The sequence below is a fragment of the Aulonocara stuartgranti genome (genome assembly GCF_965226115.1).
Source record: "Aulonocara stuartgranti genome assembly, chromosome: 20".
NCBI lineage: Eukaryota > Metazoa > Chordata > Actinopteri > Cichliformes > Cichlidae > Aulonocara > Aulonocara stuartgranti.
In genome coordinates, this window is record NC_138956.1 from 34,020,896 (window position 1) to 34,037,484 (window position 16,589).

Here is a 16,589-nt window from a genome sequence, read left to right on the forward strand (position 1 = left end):
GTAACTCGGGTGAGGTGAAGATGGGAAGGAGAGTCTGAAAGGGAGAATGTATCTCAGTGCTCTTCTTCAAAGCATGCAGAGTGGCGGCTGACTGGGTCAAAGAAGGCGGCAAGAAGATGACTGGACTGGTGTAATGATGCCAGTACGGAGTTTGACAGCATGGGAAAATGGTAGTGACTAGCAGCTAAACATCCAGGAAAGCAAGCAGATGAGTTAATATTGCAGATTGTTCTTGTTGAACTTATGCATGAACTTCATATCTTATTTGAAAAGCTTGAAAATGAAAGAGATGAAGAAGGTTTCATGTTGTAAAAAGCCTGTTGTCCTGACTATTCTTTCCTTCTCTTTGGAGCAGAGGGAGACCAAGGGCAAAACACAAACTACAGGAGAGAGAGATGGCAAAAGTTTGTGACTTTTCCAACACCAACATCTCTGCTGCTGCTCATTCAATGGTCTGAAATCAAAATGGTTGATGCTATAAAGTGGGTCATGGGGCTGTGACAACCCTAGGAGCTAAAGAAAGGTGATTTATTACGATTCATAAAAAGATCCAAACATACTGTCTCACCTCTTTCGTCAAAAACATGATAAAAATAATCCAGAAGGAAAAATGTTTTTTGCTACAGGTCCAGAGGGCCTCGTTTCCCCCCAGGAAACAGAAAATCCAGACTTCTCATGATGATGTCGTGAGAAATGATGTCATCATGACATCAGAACTGAAGTTTGAGATGCCACAGCACAGCTGAGAACTGTTAAAATTATAACTTTATTTTTACATGATACAAATTGTGTTTGGCCTCCTGCCTTTTCACAATAAAAGCACATTTCCATTGCAGACTGAATCATCATCATCATCATCCTCAGACAGGTATTTACAGGCACATTTACACACTGTTAGCAAACTGTACACAGTCAGTAGAAACAACTGATCCTGGAGTTCTTTTATACAAACCCTTAAAGTTTCTTTTATTTATTTTTTATTCCCTTATAGTAGAAAAAAAAAACAATTTCGTAACAAACAGAGCTCAACCAATTAGAGCTGAGGATCAAACTGTACAGAGATCAGGTGACATGCGCATCATCACTGACAAGGCAGGTTTTAAGCCCCGCCCCTCACCTTTAAAACAAAAGAAAGAAAATTATACTGAAGAAGCACCATAAATCTGCATCTGCATCATCATCATCATCAACACACGCATGCAGAAATCTATTGTGACCGAAGAACTACAACTACGGGTCAAACACAGGCTCAAAAAGCACACAAGCAAAACACAGAGTCAGAAATAGAAGAAGAAGAAAAGTCCAGCAGGAAGAACTGGGTCAGCAAAATCTGGTTCAGGTCTCTGGTTTGGTTCAGTTCAGTAGCAGGGACCATCATCAGAGTCCACCTGCTAGGTTCAGTCCAGCCAGAGGCCATAAACACCGGGGGCACGCACCCAGTGTCGTCAACGCCATCCACAAAGACCAAGACGACACACTAACAGCTGAAACATCATGGCTGCCTTGAAGACCCAGCTGTGACGTCGAGCAGAATCCAAATATCCCGAGAGATGTCGACTCTTTAAACCGGGATCTGGAATTTACACGACCCTTTAATCCCGGTATGTGCAGTGAGTCCGGATCCTCGAGGGCTCCGACCGTTTTTGTGCTATAAACATTACAATACTGATGAGAACGAGAAAGCATCCATAGATTTAAAATGTGGTACTGGATGTGAACAGCCCAAGACCTGAAAGCTCTGTGGTTGGTGATTAAAACCACGCAGGGCATCAGCAGCATCCATCTACCCAGTAAAAGTGATACTGGTGAGATACATGCACAGATAAAACCCACCCCATCCACAGCCTGTTCACCCTGCTGCCATCTGCCAAGCAATGCAGGAGGATCCAGCGGTGCACCACCAGATTTCTTTCTTTTCTTCCTTTTTTTTATTTTCTTCAGGCTGCTGAATTCATCGCCCATCCTTTTTTCATTAGTAGCATGCAGCAGCTACGTCTACAATTTCCTTTTACCACCGTGTGTTGGGTAATGGTAATAAAAATGAGCCTTCGATCTCTTAAACTTCACTCATTAGATTCGGGCAGATCTGATATCAGAGCTGTAAACTAATACCTGTCACGTGTAGCTCAGCAGATCTAAAGTAGATGAAAACGGCTACCATAACAATGGATGTGGCAGCAGTCGGTAACAACCGTGGCACGACACCTGGACCAGTGTTTCAAGTTACTCGTAGCTTCGTTCTTGAAGTACACTGCGTCCACCTAATGATAAAAAACATTTTTAACAGTTGCAACTCAGCAGAAATGCTGGGGGACATACACGCCAAGCAGAGAAAAACAGGAAGCTACAATCGCCACAATCTGTGACCTGAAACAGCAGCCGAGCACAGTGTGGTACGTGCTGTTTGTGCTCAGGGTTTGTGGCTTTACTCTGTTGTGTTTGGTGGGGGTGGGTTCTTCTGGCATATTGTCAGGGTTTGTGTAAGTTGCTGTTGTTGTTTTTCCTTCCCTGGTTCAATACAAGTTAAGCATTTAAACTGATTTATTTTCCCAATGAGCAGGGGGATACGTGATCAATAAGGCTGCTGTCAGAACAGACAGTGCCACCTAGCTGCAAGAGTGAAGGCACAGCTGGGATTAAATAAGTATAAATAGGACTTACAGTATGTACACACAATAAGTTAGTAACTAGCTAGCACACAGCCACTCTTTATCTCTTTATGTCGCTTACACAAACACAAACACACACACACACACACACACACACACACACACACACACACACACACACACTCTTTAACTCCTCCCACAGATTTTAGATTGTTTTTTCAGCAGGTTCGACTTCAATGTTTCAGTTCAACATTCAGTGTGACTCCAGTCTCCGTCTCCACCACTGCCTCCTTTCACCTGCACAATACTGTCTAAATTAAGGACATCAGTCATTCGTAGGCTGGACTTTTGTTCAATTCCTTCGGTCCTAAGAAGCTCCAGCTGCACTCTGAGAAGCCTTCAATCACCTAAAATGCTCCAGCAAGCGTACTAGCAGGAACAGGGACTGAAACAAGACAGAAAAGAGCTTCAAGGGTTCCTTTCAAGGAGAAAAGAGTTAAAAAGTTTCTTGCACACAATAGCCATAGTGACCTGCTTCTTAGCTTCATTATGGAGTTACAGGAAAACGGTTATAAACCCTTCTGAATAGACAATTCAAAAGGGTTTATTTATAACATTAAAATAATCTATGAACTTTAACAATTAGAAATAAAATGACATTAGAGCACATATCCTTCAATGCACATCAGCAATAGGCAGGGAGAGCAAGATAAAACCCAGCACAGGGCAGAGCAGACATCAGTGAAGATATATCACTTTGATGAAGTCAGATGCACCATGAAAGGTGAAGCTGGGCTGCAAAGCAGCTTGCACATCAAAGCAACTGCGGGCAGGCTGAAGCAGTTAAAAACATGCTGAGCTACCAGCTGATGTGGGTGAGGACTGTGGCTGAAGTTTGCAATTGTGGTGTGTATGAGCATGCATGACACCCACCTGATTCATAACTACTTCTGTAAGTGGTAAAAGTACTTTTTCCTTTCAGCATATCAGAGTGGAGAGATGCTGCTGAACACATCTGGTGAAATCAAAAGGATTGTCTAGAGTAAGGGTTTCCTAAAATAGAAAGAGAAGTAGAGCCAGCTCCCACTTTGGCTTTGGGAAGCAGACACCCTGTTTACTTTGAAGACTAAGCTTCAAACTCTCACTCTTCTTAAAGCTAAAGTTCAGACTGGATCATTAGTCTGGGACAGTCTAGGAGAGGACTGTCACACTGGATCCTGTTACCACTGCAGTCCCTTCCTTGGAGTCCACAGTTTAAAAAAGATGTGGATTGAATTTGTTTTCATCTCTGACAAAGATCCTCACTTGGTCACATTCAGCACTCGCTGGTTTAGTTTCAAACTAAATCTAAAGCTGCACTCATACAAAACAGATTGATGAAGCAGTCTGGACCCACACCTGTAACTGAGGAAGGCTGGAAGGACTGGGACCAGCAGGTCACTGTTAATGAGAAACTGGAGTCACGCTGAAACGTGGTTTAAATGCTCCCTGATTTTGGTTCTTTTATTGCGCTTCTTAAAACTCTGCCCAGATCGGCAACATCAGAGCTGCTGGTTTCAGTAGAAAAGGCGAAACTTACAAACAGCACGTCTGCGACCAGGAGCTCAATAATCAATACATGAGAATCTGAGTATTTCACTTGTGCTTTTTGACTCACAGACAGTAGAACAGCAGGGAACTCTGGGAAACATAGTGCAAGGCAGCAGGTGATGGTGATATTCCCTGATCTAATTGGTAAGATTGTCGTTCTCCACCACAGGCTGGTGTCAGTCGGCGTAATGCGGCTTCAGGTTTGGTTTAGGTTAGTTTAACTTTAGTTTCAGTGCTGCTGCTCTGTGAGGAAATCTAAAGACCTAGGATCTCCTGAGTCGGACTATAAAAGCTCATATATCCTGACACACACACACACACACACACACACACACACACACACACACACACACACACACACACACAGATGCACACAGCAGGAAGACACAGTGCCACAGCAGTCCAGTCATTTCCACTGCTTCAGTCTTTGTAAAGATGTTTCTTATGATTCTTCATCCCCATCCTCCATCATCCTCCTCTCCTCATTTAAGATAAAAACACATCAGAGGTCCGTGACCTTGTTCTCCACCAAGGCGGCGACCTGCTGCAACCGATAGGCCAGCTGCATCTTCTGCCCTGAACTGTCCTCCTCCAGAGACATGATGATCTGAGCAGTAGACACAGTACAGAGAGTTGGACAAGTGCAGAAGTGTAAGATTAGTCTAGAGAGCTGCTAATAACCAAATACATGTTTGTTTCTTTTATTGTAATCTGTCATTTTAACCACTGGATTGCAAAAATGCAATGTAATCTGAATACTTCGTGATTTCTTCAGAAGAACAGAGTGCACCTGTTACCAAGTATTTTATTTATATAATACACTTAATGCACTGCAAATGTATATAAAACATTTGTAGTGCAATTAAAGTGCTAAGTGAGAACTTACAGGTGTTCACAGTAAATAAACTTTATACGAACTATTCAGACACAAACTGTTTCTTAATCAGAAGACTTGTGGAGGACTCACATATTGTAGTATAAGATAAGTTTTCCCTCAGAACTACTTTTATATTTTATTTTTCCTATAAATAAAAACAAATAAAATGGCTATTTTTTCACAGATTATCATAAAAAACAGATAATGATCTGGCAGCGTGACTTACTTGGATACACTGACTTCAACATTTAGATTTATTTAGAAACAGATGCTGAGATAAAATCAGATTTACTGTTCTGTTTCTTTTCTTGTAAATAAAATAATTTATTTTTTATTTTATTTTATTTAAAAAAAAAGTTATCAGGTAAACCTGACAATGAACCTGTAATCTACTTACAGTTGCTTAAAAAAAAAAGTCAGGGCTGAAAATAGATTTAGTGAGAGGTGAAAATGCCTGTCAGACGATCCCATTCTTTACTGTTTTTATCACTTTTATATAAATACCATGCAGCACTCTCTCACAGTATAAGGCCCTCATTAATAGGTGGCACCTTTATTTTAACTATGTTGCTTATTTATTGTAGACTCCATTATTTTTATTTTTATCTTGCTGCTGTAACACAATATTGATGCCACAAGGGAAATTAAAGTATTAAAGTATCCATCCATTGATCCGTCCATCTACATCCCAATAGCATCCAAGCCATTACCAGCCCATAGCCTGTGTGTGTGTGTACATGTTTAGACATCTATGTGAGGACAGAAAATTTGCATGCTACTAAAATTGTGGAGACCAACAGTCACTTACGGGGACAAAATACCCATTCCTACGAGTTTGAAGGCATGTTTGAGACTCAAAATGTGGTTTTAGTGTCAGGTTGAGGGTTAGGGTTAGGCATTAATTTTTGATGGTTAGGGGCTAGGGAAAGCATTATGCCAATGAGATATAAAAACAAGTGTGTGTGTGTGTGTGTGTGTGTGTGTGTGTGTGTGTGTGTGTGTGTGTGTACTACCTGATCATAATATTTGTTGATGTACTTGTAGAGCTCATGGAGAGCCACAAGATTGTTCATTTCTGATGCAAAACTCTGGAGGCAGACAGGCAAAGACAGTTTTAACATCAGTTTTTCTTACAGCTGAATTTCAGTATTTCAGGCTCTGTTCAGTCTGTGTTTACTGACCCCAGAAAGTTCAGTCAGAGTGGAATTCATCTCTTGATAACAGCCTGACGCAGCACTGTGGATGTCACTGTAATACCTGAGCACATACACAGAAGGTTATCAGTACTGCGGCTCTCGGGCTCAAAGAATCATCAGCTAAATTAGATCTTATCTTCCCCACAGCATAAAAACAGTCTCTCTATAGTGCATTATGAGTTAAACAATGGGGACAAGAAGCTGTCTCACCTTTCCACCAGCTGTTTGTATCTGGGGATCTCTCTGGCGTACAGCAGCTTGTTTACAGGCGAGTCCTGATTGGAGAAAAAGTAACCATGAAGCCTAGAAAACAAAATCAAAAAACCAAAACCAATACATAGCCAGGCTGAACAAGAGACAGAATTTTTACCCGTCCCACTTTGTGCTCAGAGGTGGTGCAAGAGTCTATGAAGGTCTGAGCGATGACAGACAGAACGGCGTCGATGCTGTCAGTCACCTGAACGTCCAGAACGAACTGAGGGTTCTTCAGGATGTTGACCCAGAACCTAAGAGGGAGACTGGAGGGAGAAAGACATGGGTCAGAGAGAGGGAAAGGGGTGAGAGGGTTGTGGGAGTTGAAAATCTCGATCGGATAACCAGATGTGTGCCTCACCTGTTGGTCTTCCAGATGTGGACAGTTTCTGGGTCGTCAATTCCATGTTTCTCAGCCATGTCGTCCAAAAAGTCGAAGAAAAACCTCACGGCGATCGGAGGAGGACGCTTTGTACTGAGTATCGCCACAAACACGTCATCCACAAACTTTTGCAATGTCCCCTAGTGAGAGACAGAAAAGTAAAGTTGAAGGACAGATAGCCAGGCGGTCAGTTCTCTGGCGTGTATTTGTTTGTACTTATCACATGGCAAGGACAGCTACCTGATAGAATGGAGACCAAACAAACAAGTCTGCACAAAAATAACCTTAAATTTAACAGGTATACCTGTAAAGGTTTTAGTGTTTATCCCACACACTCCTCAGACCAAGAGTTTGTCTGTGGAGGTGTGTGGTGGAGAGTTAACTCTTTACCGCCCCCTAGTGGTAAAAGATGGTATGGCAACAACACACACACACTAATATCAGAACACACACACACACACATCTATTTTGCGCATATCTCCACCATGTGAAATTAATTTGCTGTTTAACCTCCAGAATCAATGGTGCCCACAATGTCTGACGTCCCCACAATGCTTAAAGGTAAGGATATGTGTGTTACCTTCATGGACAGCAGCCTGGTCAGGTAAATCTCTGGGATGGCCTTGGCTCTCTCCCTCTCCCTCATACTGCTCTTTCTGTGTTTTGGGATTTCAGGATCTTCACTGCTCTTCACCAGGTGCCATAGACGGAGACCCTCCTCCTCCTCACCCTCCAGCATTGGCGTTTCTGCAGCCACCATAAAGAGACGGTCAGCCACCATGTTTTGGTGTAATACTTTTACACAGAGTTTTATTTTTCCTCTTTTTTGTGCTACATTAATTTTAATCTCTGGGAGTATTAGATTTTAGGGTTATATTATATTTTTAATATTGAGATATTCTGTTAAGATGTGTTTCTTACTCTCTCCAGTTTGGAAGACCTGGTTGACTCCCACTCCACCTGAACTTTGAGAACGAGGGATGAGAGCGACTGTGGCGCCGTCGGGAACCTGAAGAACCAAAGAGCAGAGAACGATGTGAACAAGGAGATGGACAACTGGAAGGAGGAGCAGAGAAGGTGGTGATGGTGGAACACGATTGGCCAGTTGTTTTCACCTTATAGTGCTGCAGTGTGTTGAGTCGTTTCCAACGACCTTGAACCACTGCTGTGACATCATCATCCGACAAGGTCAGATGACCTGCTTGGCCTGAACGCCACTCTATTGACAAAGAAACAGGTACATATGAGCTGCCAGTCTGGATCTACGGATATGATGACACTATGCATTCTCAGATCCACTAACCGAATATTTAAAACACCCACTAATGCTTCGGCCAATTTAATCTACTTTCAGCCATCTCATACAACAGATAGGTGAGACAGGTGTTTACCGAGGTCAAGACTGTCAGCTGATGGTCTCTGAGAGAATGGAGCTCCTCTGTAGACCTGATCCAGAATCTTATCTTTCACCTGAACACAAGCAGACAGCAAAGTGACAAAGGTATTTAGAAATCCCAGTGGAATTAAGAATATAGACGACTACTTCTATGAATCTGAAATTAAATGCTGCAGTGAAATTTTGTATTGTAGTGCAACAGAAAGAACATGCCACCAGAGGGCACTTTTTATCGATGGATCGATGTAGCTGAGCTCAGTGAGCCGTGAAAAATAGCGAGACTGGGAGGGGCTTACATTGCAGAAGGTCAGAAAGGTGAGACAAAAGATGGCAATGCTAGACACTGCAAATGCCACTGGACCCTTCGGCAACCAGAAACAAGAAGGTAGGCATTTCCCCAAAGAGTAATTGCCTAAATGAAAACTCTAAAAGTAAGAAAACTAGTCAAAGGTGGCTAACTTTAGCAGTTACTAACTGCAGGGGCTTTTCATTGCAAATGAACACTGCAAATGAACACACACAGTATTATTAGTATTATTAATATAACCAATACAGTTTAGATAAAATAACACTTTTTTTAAATCATCATTTAACACCTGTTCCGCCTTCCAGCTTGCAGGTTTGCAACATCAGGACTTCGGTTTTGACAGAGTACAGCTGCCCTCAGTTGCAGCTATATGGGCTGTAGCCACTGATTAATAGCTGCTTGCATGACCTAACAGTTGTCCCTTGATGAAACATCAGTAATTATTAAATCATCTATTATTTCTTATGCAGCAGCATATGGTCGCAGCAGATGGCTGCCCCTCCCTGAGCCTGGTTCTGGCATAGGGTTCTTCCTTTTAAAAGGGAGTTTTTCCTTCCCACTGTCACCCAAAGTGCTTGCTCATAGGGGGTCATGTGACTGTTGGGTTTTTCTCTGTATGTATTATTGTAGGGTCTACCTTACAACATAAAGCGCCTTAAGGCAACTGTTGTTGTGATTTGGTGCTGTATAAATAAAACTGAATTGAATTGAAATGATGCCAAGCAAGGTTTATTCAGCTAATCAAATATATATTTGTAGCCACAATAACTATCACCATCATATGCAGTATAACCAAAAGGTGTGAAGGCATTAAAAATAGACACCGCCCTACCGTACAAACAAGCATGTACCTGTGTGATCGTGTCGGTGTCGAGCACTTTAACAGGACATGGCTGAACTTCGACTCCGTTTTTCACCAGCACTGTCAGAGTCTGAGAGAAAGAGATGACTTGTCATAAATGAATCAGTGATTCAGCTGCAGATCAGTGTGATGTCTGTTACTCTGGTTACCACTGAGCAATATTCAATGTCCTCCCGCAGCAGGTGACTGTCATTGAGCGTTCGTTTGGCTTTTCCCGTCACAGCATCCACCGGCCCTTTGTCCACCTGATACTTTATGGCTCTGTAGAGCATGTAGAGAGGCTCTCCCGCCACCTCCTGATAGACAAAAAGAGCAGCGACCGGGTGGCCAACATTATGCATGGTAGTTTTATACCCAACACTGAGACAATCTCGTGTTTTTTGATTGGTTCTAATTCACAACACTCAAAAAGAAATGTATCAATCTCTGGATACCCTCTGCTGAAATGTGAATTAACAATTATGGCAAAAGAAAAATGGACTACACCTCAATGATTCTACTGGGATGTGGTCAGGGACCTGGTGAGATGGGACAGGCAGTGGGACAGAGCCAGAGAGACACTTACCTTCAGGAAGGAATAGAGGCAGATGGACATCCAGTTGGTCAACATCTTCTCAACGACCGTCTCTGTTCTGAAAGACAAACAGGCAAGCCAAGACATCAGTAGGACAGACACCTTTAAACCTGAAAAGACTTCCTGTTGAGTTCTAATGTGACTGAAGTTGCTTTTGCTTTGCGTACCGGCGCAGCATGAGTTTGGGGTTCTTGGCAACATACTGCTGCACCAGGTCCTGCAGCAGGCTCTTCATGACTTCAGTGAAGTATTCCAGTTTGTCGTGCAGAGCCATGGTGAGCAGGCTGGCCACGTAGCCACGATCTCGCTGGGAGAAACCCTGCTGGGCCTCCAAAGTGTGGATGAACTGAGACACACACACACACACACACACACACACACACACACACACACACACACACACACAGAGGCATATAGAAAAAATGTCACCTGTGAGTCTTAGACGTCATATGACCATTCTCCTGCCTCCTCCCACTATCTCCACTCACCCTGGTGAGGAAGAGTCTGTTATTGAGCAGGTTGTTGAGCTGCTGCAGGCCCTGCTCCACAGTCTGCCTCCTCGATTCAGGCAGATCTAGCTGACGACTCAGTGGCGCCGTCTGCTGGCCAGGGAAGAAAACTCTCTCTGCATATATCCTGTAGTCCAAGAGGGGGACTCCTGGTCCTCCCACATCACTGCTCAGATCCATCATCTCTGTCATCAGGTCTGAAGGACAAGAGGTATACGAGGAGCAAATGGCAGCTTGAGATTTCAAAAACGTAAAGAGTTTAAATTTAAATGTATCCAATCAAACACAGAGGGCTCAGTAAATCTTTAAAGTTTTAACATTTTTGGGCAGATCTGCCATCAGGAAATCCAGATGACTAAGAAGTCCAACACAATACGAAGGTTTGCAGTTCATTTAAAATGTGTTTTCATACCAGTGAACTCTTTGCGGCACTGATCTCCCACGTTGATCTCCAGAGTTTCTAACTGCAGTAAAACCTTTTTATAATCTCGGAGAGCCTGTTTACTTTTCCTCCTGCACAAAGCAAAAAACAACAAAACAAAAACACTGAAGATTAATGATGAGATGAAGAATATTCTCATAAAAACATTGAGTCGACTTTTAAAATGTCACTGCAGACAAAAATGAATTGATTGTCCTTTTTGTTTTTTAAGCACAAAAATACAAATAAAGGCGTTTGAGAGGAAACAAAATCCAAAACAAGACGTCACAACAGCACAGAAAAGTCGCCTAAAAACACACCTGGTTTCACACACAGGTGGATACTTACCTGTACATGAGGATGATGACCAACACTGACAGGATGATGACAGCTGCTCCTGCCCCCAAACCGATCTGAGCAGCCAATGGGACAGCAGGCAGCAGAGAGTTGCTGTCGTACTGAACCAATCCCAGGTCCACTTGCAGGTTTCCCATGAAAACCTAACAGAAGACATGCAGACAGAGAGTGAAAAAGGCTGAGTGTGAGAATGAGTAAACCACTGGCCCTTGTATACCAACCGAGCTGGAAAATCCCTAAAAAGCATCTCTGCCTTGGATATGAATCCCTGTAAAAGCCAACAGCTCAAAACCAAAGATCACCTTGAGGCTAGGAAGTTCATGGCTGTCATCCACACTGAGTGGTTGGACCTCTGGAGGGTCACAGTACAGGTGAGTACTGTCCAAAGTTTTCACGTCACACTCCTGATCTCCAAGCCAAGCCTTCACTTCCTCTTTGGACATGGCTCTGGTCAGGTCCTGGCCCTGACGGACGAAAAGAGACAGAAACGGAGGTTAAATCTGAATTTATTCCGTCTGCATGGCTCAGGATTCACGTACGACAGTTGCTGTACCTCCACAGCGATCACTCCTCCAGGTTTGAAACGGAACGGCACATCTAGATTTTCTCGGTTGATTGGAAATAAAACTGGGTTTGGATAGTAAGTGAAGCTTTTACCCTGGAAGACAGACAAGCAGAGAGACAAAAAGGTTTTCCATCAAGCATTAGAAGTGGAAAATTGTTCAGTAAGGCTTCATTCACACTGGATTTCTGTCTGTCAGGCAGGTTTCAAAGCACGTATGCCTCATTTTTCAGCCTCGGGAATAATTCCAGTTAAAATCTGCTTTTTTTAAATCTCCTTTTATTTAAAACCCTTTCAGTCCCTTCCTTTTCTTTTAAGTAAATTGCTATTCAAATCCCTCTAGAGCCTCATCCTTTATTTTCAATCATCTGCATCCTTTTTTTATGCTTTTATATTTGACTATGTGAAAATTAACGAAGTGGAAATTTTTGTGGGGCTCTGCTAGACGTTAGGGAAGCAACGTGACAACATATGCCCCATTTGTTCATATTAATGCGTCACACTGTGTTTAAAGTGAAGTAAAAAATTAGGCTTTGATAAAGAAATGCATGTGTGCCGCTTCACTCCTAATTCCAATAAATCCATACAGCAGCCCAGTATCACCCCTTAAAAAGTATTTGAACTGACAAAATTCAGATTTTGGAGATTTAATCTGCTCCTATGAAAGCAGCAGAACTGACTCTGAGCAGCTCCTGTTCGCAGTGCATCGTGGATGTACGATCAAACGTCACAGGACCAGACGCTGAAGAAAACTGGACGAGTGAAGGAAGTCATCAAGGATGTATTCTCACTATAATCCACCCTGGTGTTTGACCCTTTTAATCATGGGAGGTACCTTGATGCTCTCATAGTGGACTCTGACGTTATCAAGCTGAAACCAGACGCCCTTAACTTTGACCTCTGGGTTCACTCTGGGGGTCGGGCAAGTCATCTGAGAGGACGACAGGATGGAGCAGCGCTCTGATACCTGAGAGGCAGACGGGGAGGTAAAACAGGCGTGAGACAGGCTAAGAATTTTAAAAGCTCGTCTCCGATTGGTCCGTTTGTCTTACCGTTGTCATGGTGCTGTTAAAGACAAGCTGCTGCTTGGAGGTGAGAAGAGCCAGTCGTTTCTTCCGTTTCACCCTTTGTACCTCTAGAGGCTCCACCCACACAGATATGATTGGCTGCTGCACCACATCCAGGTTCCTGCCCTCCACTCGTATGACACGCCCACCCCTAAAACGGTCAACAGCTAATTAGCAGGTGTGCGTGTGTGTGAGGATCGAGTGCAGGTGTAAGGCGACTGGCGCTTACGCGTAGAAGCTCTCGGCAGGTATGGCGCTGGTGATGACGGGGTCTTCGAGGTAATGGAAGGTAACGTTTGGAATAGTCCGCTCGGCTTTACCAAACAGAACCCGAACTGGGACGAGACCCGTCCGATTGCTGGAACCAGTCTGACACACCAGCTGCGTGTCATTCACCTCTTCAACTCTGAGAACAGGCGAGGAGACAGACAGTCAGGCAAGTAGTAGTATTGGTGCTGCAGTACCAGAAGCCGTGGCGTTGTACTTACATGTAGCAGGGCTGGGTGCCCAGGAAGGCGCTCAGGTCAGACGTCTGCCCGGTGAGCAGCTGTCGTCCTTTGATGGTCAGCCTGGTTCCTCCGGAGACGGGACCTTTATTAGGAATGAGATCCTGCAGCAGGGGATCCTGAACCACAACATGTTAGACATCAGATATACCTTTATACTGGTGACCAGATACCACGTAACACTGGGCTACTCAGTCTTACCTGATAGGTGAACATCTTTGTTGACCTCCCACGAGTTGTTCCCACAGTAACCAAGATGGGCCCTTCTTTCTGCTTCCCACTAGGCTGCAGCTCACACACAACCCTGATGCACACACACAAACACACACAGAAAAAGCAAACATGAGCTTGTGTGTCTCCATGCAGAGGAGGACAGCTATACTGGCGTACCGACTGTGGAAGATTCCTATTGGTGGAACAACACTGGGAAAAAAACAACTTTTGTTTATTCCTTTGAGCTCTGAGTCACCATAGCCACATCCCAACTGTTCTGACGTGTGTCACTTACGTGTGTGTTTATCTATTTATCCAGTGACTGTTTTGGAAAATCAATTTTCAAGGTCAAAATCACATATTCTGATAACATAGCCCTGCTATAAGACACACTCGACTCGCTGCAGTCTGTCTACACCTACACGACAGATGTCACAACTCAGAACCTGATTGGTTCCACACTGGAATAGAAATGGAAAAAGTCAACTCAGGAACCAAAGTAACCATCCTCAGAACTTTTTAGATTTTTAAACTGCTGTAGCAGTCTCATCCTCACTCTTTTTACTTTTTAAAACATTTTCTTTCTGATTAAGATAATAGTTAGGGCTGGATCAGGTGACCCAGAAGTACCTGTGCGACAACCGTATAATAAGCAAGCCTGGTTAAACCCTGTGAATCTCATTTATCAAATGCACTGGAGCATCCTTCATGGAAGCAAAGGAGATGATGATAACCCACAACTCAACGAGTGCACCATAAGACTATTAATGAAAGCAAAGATAAAAATATCTGACACGATGATGGAGGCCAGCGTGAAAATTACAGCTGCGGCTTCCATCTTTTACAATAATGCATATGCTTTGAACTTATAATAGCCTTTTATTAAAATCTGCGTGTTATCTGTAATGTAGATTTAGAAATATAATAAGCTTAATTAAAATGATCAAAGTGAAGCGAGGGTTACAGTGTTACACTGGCTATGTTCTCATTTGGGATATTTCGGGATTAGCATCAATTAATTCTATTTCAGAGATGCTAAAAGCCTTAATATGGTTAGGAGATGTTAGATTTAACAATATTTCTTAATACCAGCATTTTATTTCACCAGCATTGATGTTACATTATATTGTTCATAGTTATAAAGCCTCCATAAAACATCAAGCTAAGAACACAAGTTTTTGTAGTCCCTCTACTGAAATTGTAGTTTTATCACGGAAGACCAGCGTCAACAGAATTCACTGTCACAAGCTTTTGCATCTTTTCTTGACCTTGTGACATTTTCCATGAAGGTCAAATAAGATGTGACCCAGTTCTTTTTTTCCCCTTGTTATTTAGCCTCGTTCCAACCTCGAGGAAGCGTTAACGTGTTTATCTTTACTTGGTAACATCAAGCTGAAGTTGAGATAACAACATAAAACTAAACTGATAAAGTTTTAAACTTTGGAGCAGGTCCCAAAGTTCCTAAAGATACGAAATCCCCGAGGCTGAGTTGGTGAAAGTATTCTAAAATTAAACAAAGTCATGCGGAAGATTTCAATCTGATAGCTTATTCAAATAAAGCACGGAGGCTAAATCAGAATGGAGATTTTGCTCCCGAGGGAGTGAGTTCAAACAGAATCAGTTCTGAAGAGAAAAAGGCTTCGCTCCATAAAAGCTTGTGTTTGAATTTTCTCCCTGTGTGAGCATCAGATAGATTTGTCTCCTGTTAAAGGTTCTCCCTGATCTAAATCGAGGCTCTGAGGATGGGAGGCGTTATGCGCTGTACAGGTTGTAGAGCTCCTTAGGGCAATAAAGAAAAGTGACTCAACGGGCTGCTAGTGTCACACAGACAGGAATAAGAATATTTGACTATGTTAGAGCTGCTGAAAGGAAATGAGAGAGGACACGTTAGAGTGGCATCCTTGGAGGATTTCACCTGATTCTAGACTTTTTCTGTTTCAAGGTGTTCACTGAAGACTGTTTCAGCGCTTTAATATGAGACATATGAGCACAATCGAGCACTGAAGCATGGCTGGAAGTGTTTCTGATTTTATTATGATGTCGGAAAGGTGACCTGTTACTGTTTGGATTTAATAGGTCATTTCACGTGTCAGAAGTCAGTACACAGCTTTGTGATCACATCCACAGTACGAAATAAAATCGTAAATATGCAGAAGTGTCTTAAACCTGCATGGTTTCTAATGGCCAGCAGGGGGCGACTCCTCTGCTGCTAAAAGGAGCCTCAGTTTCTCTATCAGATCACACATATGGTTTAAAAACACCAAGATGGCGACAGCATAAAGACTCACTTGAGGCTTCTTAATGGGACTTCACTAACCAGTGGGTGATGTCACGGCTGCTACGTCAGTCTACAAGTGGGTGTCTGTGGTTTTACACCATTCAGAAGAATATTGTTGGATTGAAAACTTCTGGACTACCATCATCAAGACATCAAGAATCCCAGTTATTGATATGTTATTGTGCTGAACTGGTGACTGCCAGGTTTGTTACAGAGCAGACAGAAAGGGAGGTCTCATCACATCTCTCTGTGATTCAGTTATGTGCTGAACGTTTGCATAAATGAATCCCGTAAACACTAATGTAATCATCATGTTACCTGGTGGAGATCTTGTAACCTTTAGACTGAGGCAGGCATTGAATACCCGCCACAGTGACGCCGCCCACCACATCCTCATACTTCATGCCCAGGTTCGATCCTGTGATCGTCACCAGAATGCCGCCCTCTAGAGGACCGGAGGCAGGCTCCACCTGCAGACAGACAGGTAGAAACAGTTTGAACGAGCTCTGCAGACACACAGACTGATCTTCCGATCATTATAAAAGGACGAGAGACGGAAATCTGCGGGAGAATTGTAGGAACACAAAGATGGCAGCTGTCCTGCCCCCAAATAGCCAATAACCACCTTTGA

At 43.1% G+C, this 16,589-nt stretch overlaps 1 protein-coding gene across 3 annotated transcripts in view; it reads right to left on the minus strand.

Annotated features, from left to right (window-relative positions):
- Positions 1 to 747: 747 nt before the first annotated feature.
- plxnb3 (plexin B3) overlaps positions 748 to 16,589 on the minus strand; it is a 93,915-nt gene continuing 78,073 nt past the window's right edge. For all 3 annotated transcript variants that reach the window (XM_082519096.1, XM_082519094.1, XM_082519095.1), the window contains 25 exons: positions 16,277 to 16,428; positions 13,669 to 13,771; positions 13,450 to 13,586; positions 13,191 to 13,367; positions 12,947 to 13,112; positions 12,730 to 12,861; positions 11,886 to 11,990; positions 11,635 to 11,796; positions 11,324 to 11,475; positions 10,967 to 11,067; positions 10,534 to 10,751; positions 10,213 to 10,391; positions 10,037 to 10,103; positions 9,621 to 9,767; positions 9,461 to 9,541; positions 8,298 to 8,376; positions 8,022 to 8,125; positions 7,828 to 7,915; positions 7,487 to 7,653; positions 6,886 to 7,046; positions 6,643 to 6,790; positions 6,483 to 6,547; positions 6,258 to 6,333; positions 6,090 to 6,164; positions 748 to 4,806 (listed from right to left, as the gene is read on the minus strand). In XM_082519096.1, the coding sequence (XP_082375222.1) occupies positions 4,702 to 4,806; positions 6,090 to 6,164; positions 6,258 to 6,333; positions 6,483 to 6,547; positions 6,643 to 6,790; positions 6,886 to 7,046; positions 7,487 to 7,653; positions 7,828 to 7,915; positions 8,022 to 8,125; positions 8,298 to 8,376; positions 9,461 to 9,541; positions 9,621 to 9,767; positions 10,037 to 10,103; positions 10,213 to 10,391; positions 10,534 to 10,751; positions 10,967 to 11,067; positions 11,324 to 11,475; positions 11,635 to 11,796; positions 11,886 to 11,990; positions 12,730 to 12,861; positions 12,947 to 13,112; positions 13,191 to 13,367; positions 13,450 to 13,586; positions 13,669 to 13,771; positions 16,277 to 16,428 (3,147 nt within the window). In that variant the 3' untranslated portion in view covers positions 748 to 4,701. The remainder of the gene's footprint in view (positions 4,807 to 6,089; positions 6,165 to 6,257; positions 6,334 to 6,482; positions 6,548 to 6,642; positions 6,791 to 6,885; positions 7,047 to 7,486; positions 7,654 to 7,827; positions 7,916 to 8,021; positions 8,126 to 8,297; positions 8,377 to 9,460; positions 9,542 to 9,620; positions 9,768 to 10,036; positions 10,104 to 10,212; positions 10,392 to 10,533; positions 10,752 to 10,966; positions 11,068 to 11,323; positions 11,476 to 11,634; positions 11,797 to 11,885; positions 11,991 to 12,729; positions 12,862 to 12,946; positions 13,113 to 13,190; positions 13,368 to 13,449; positions 13,587 to 13,668; positions 13,772 to 16,276; positions 16,429 to 16,589) is intronic.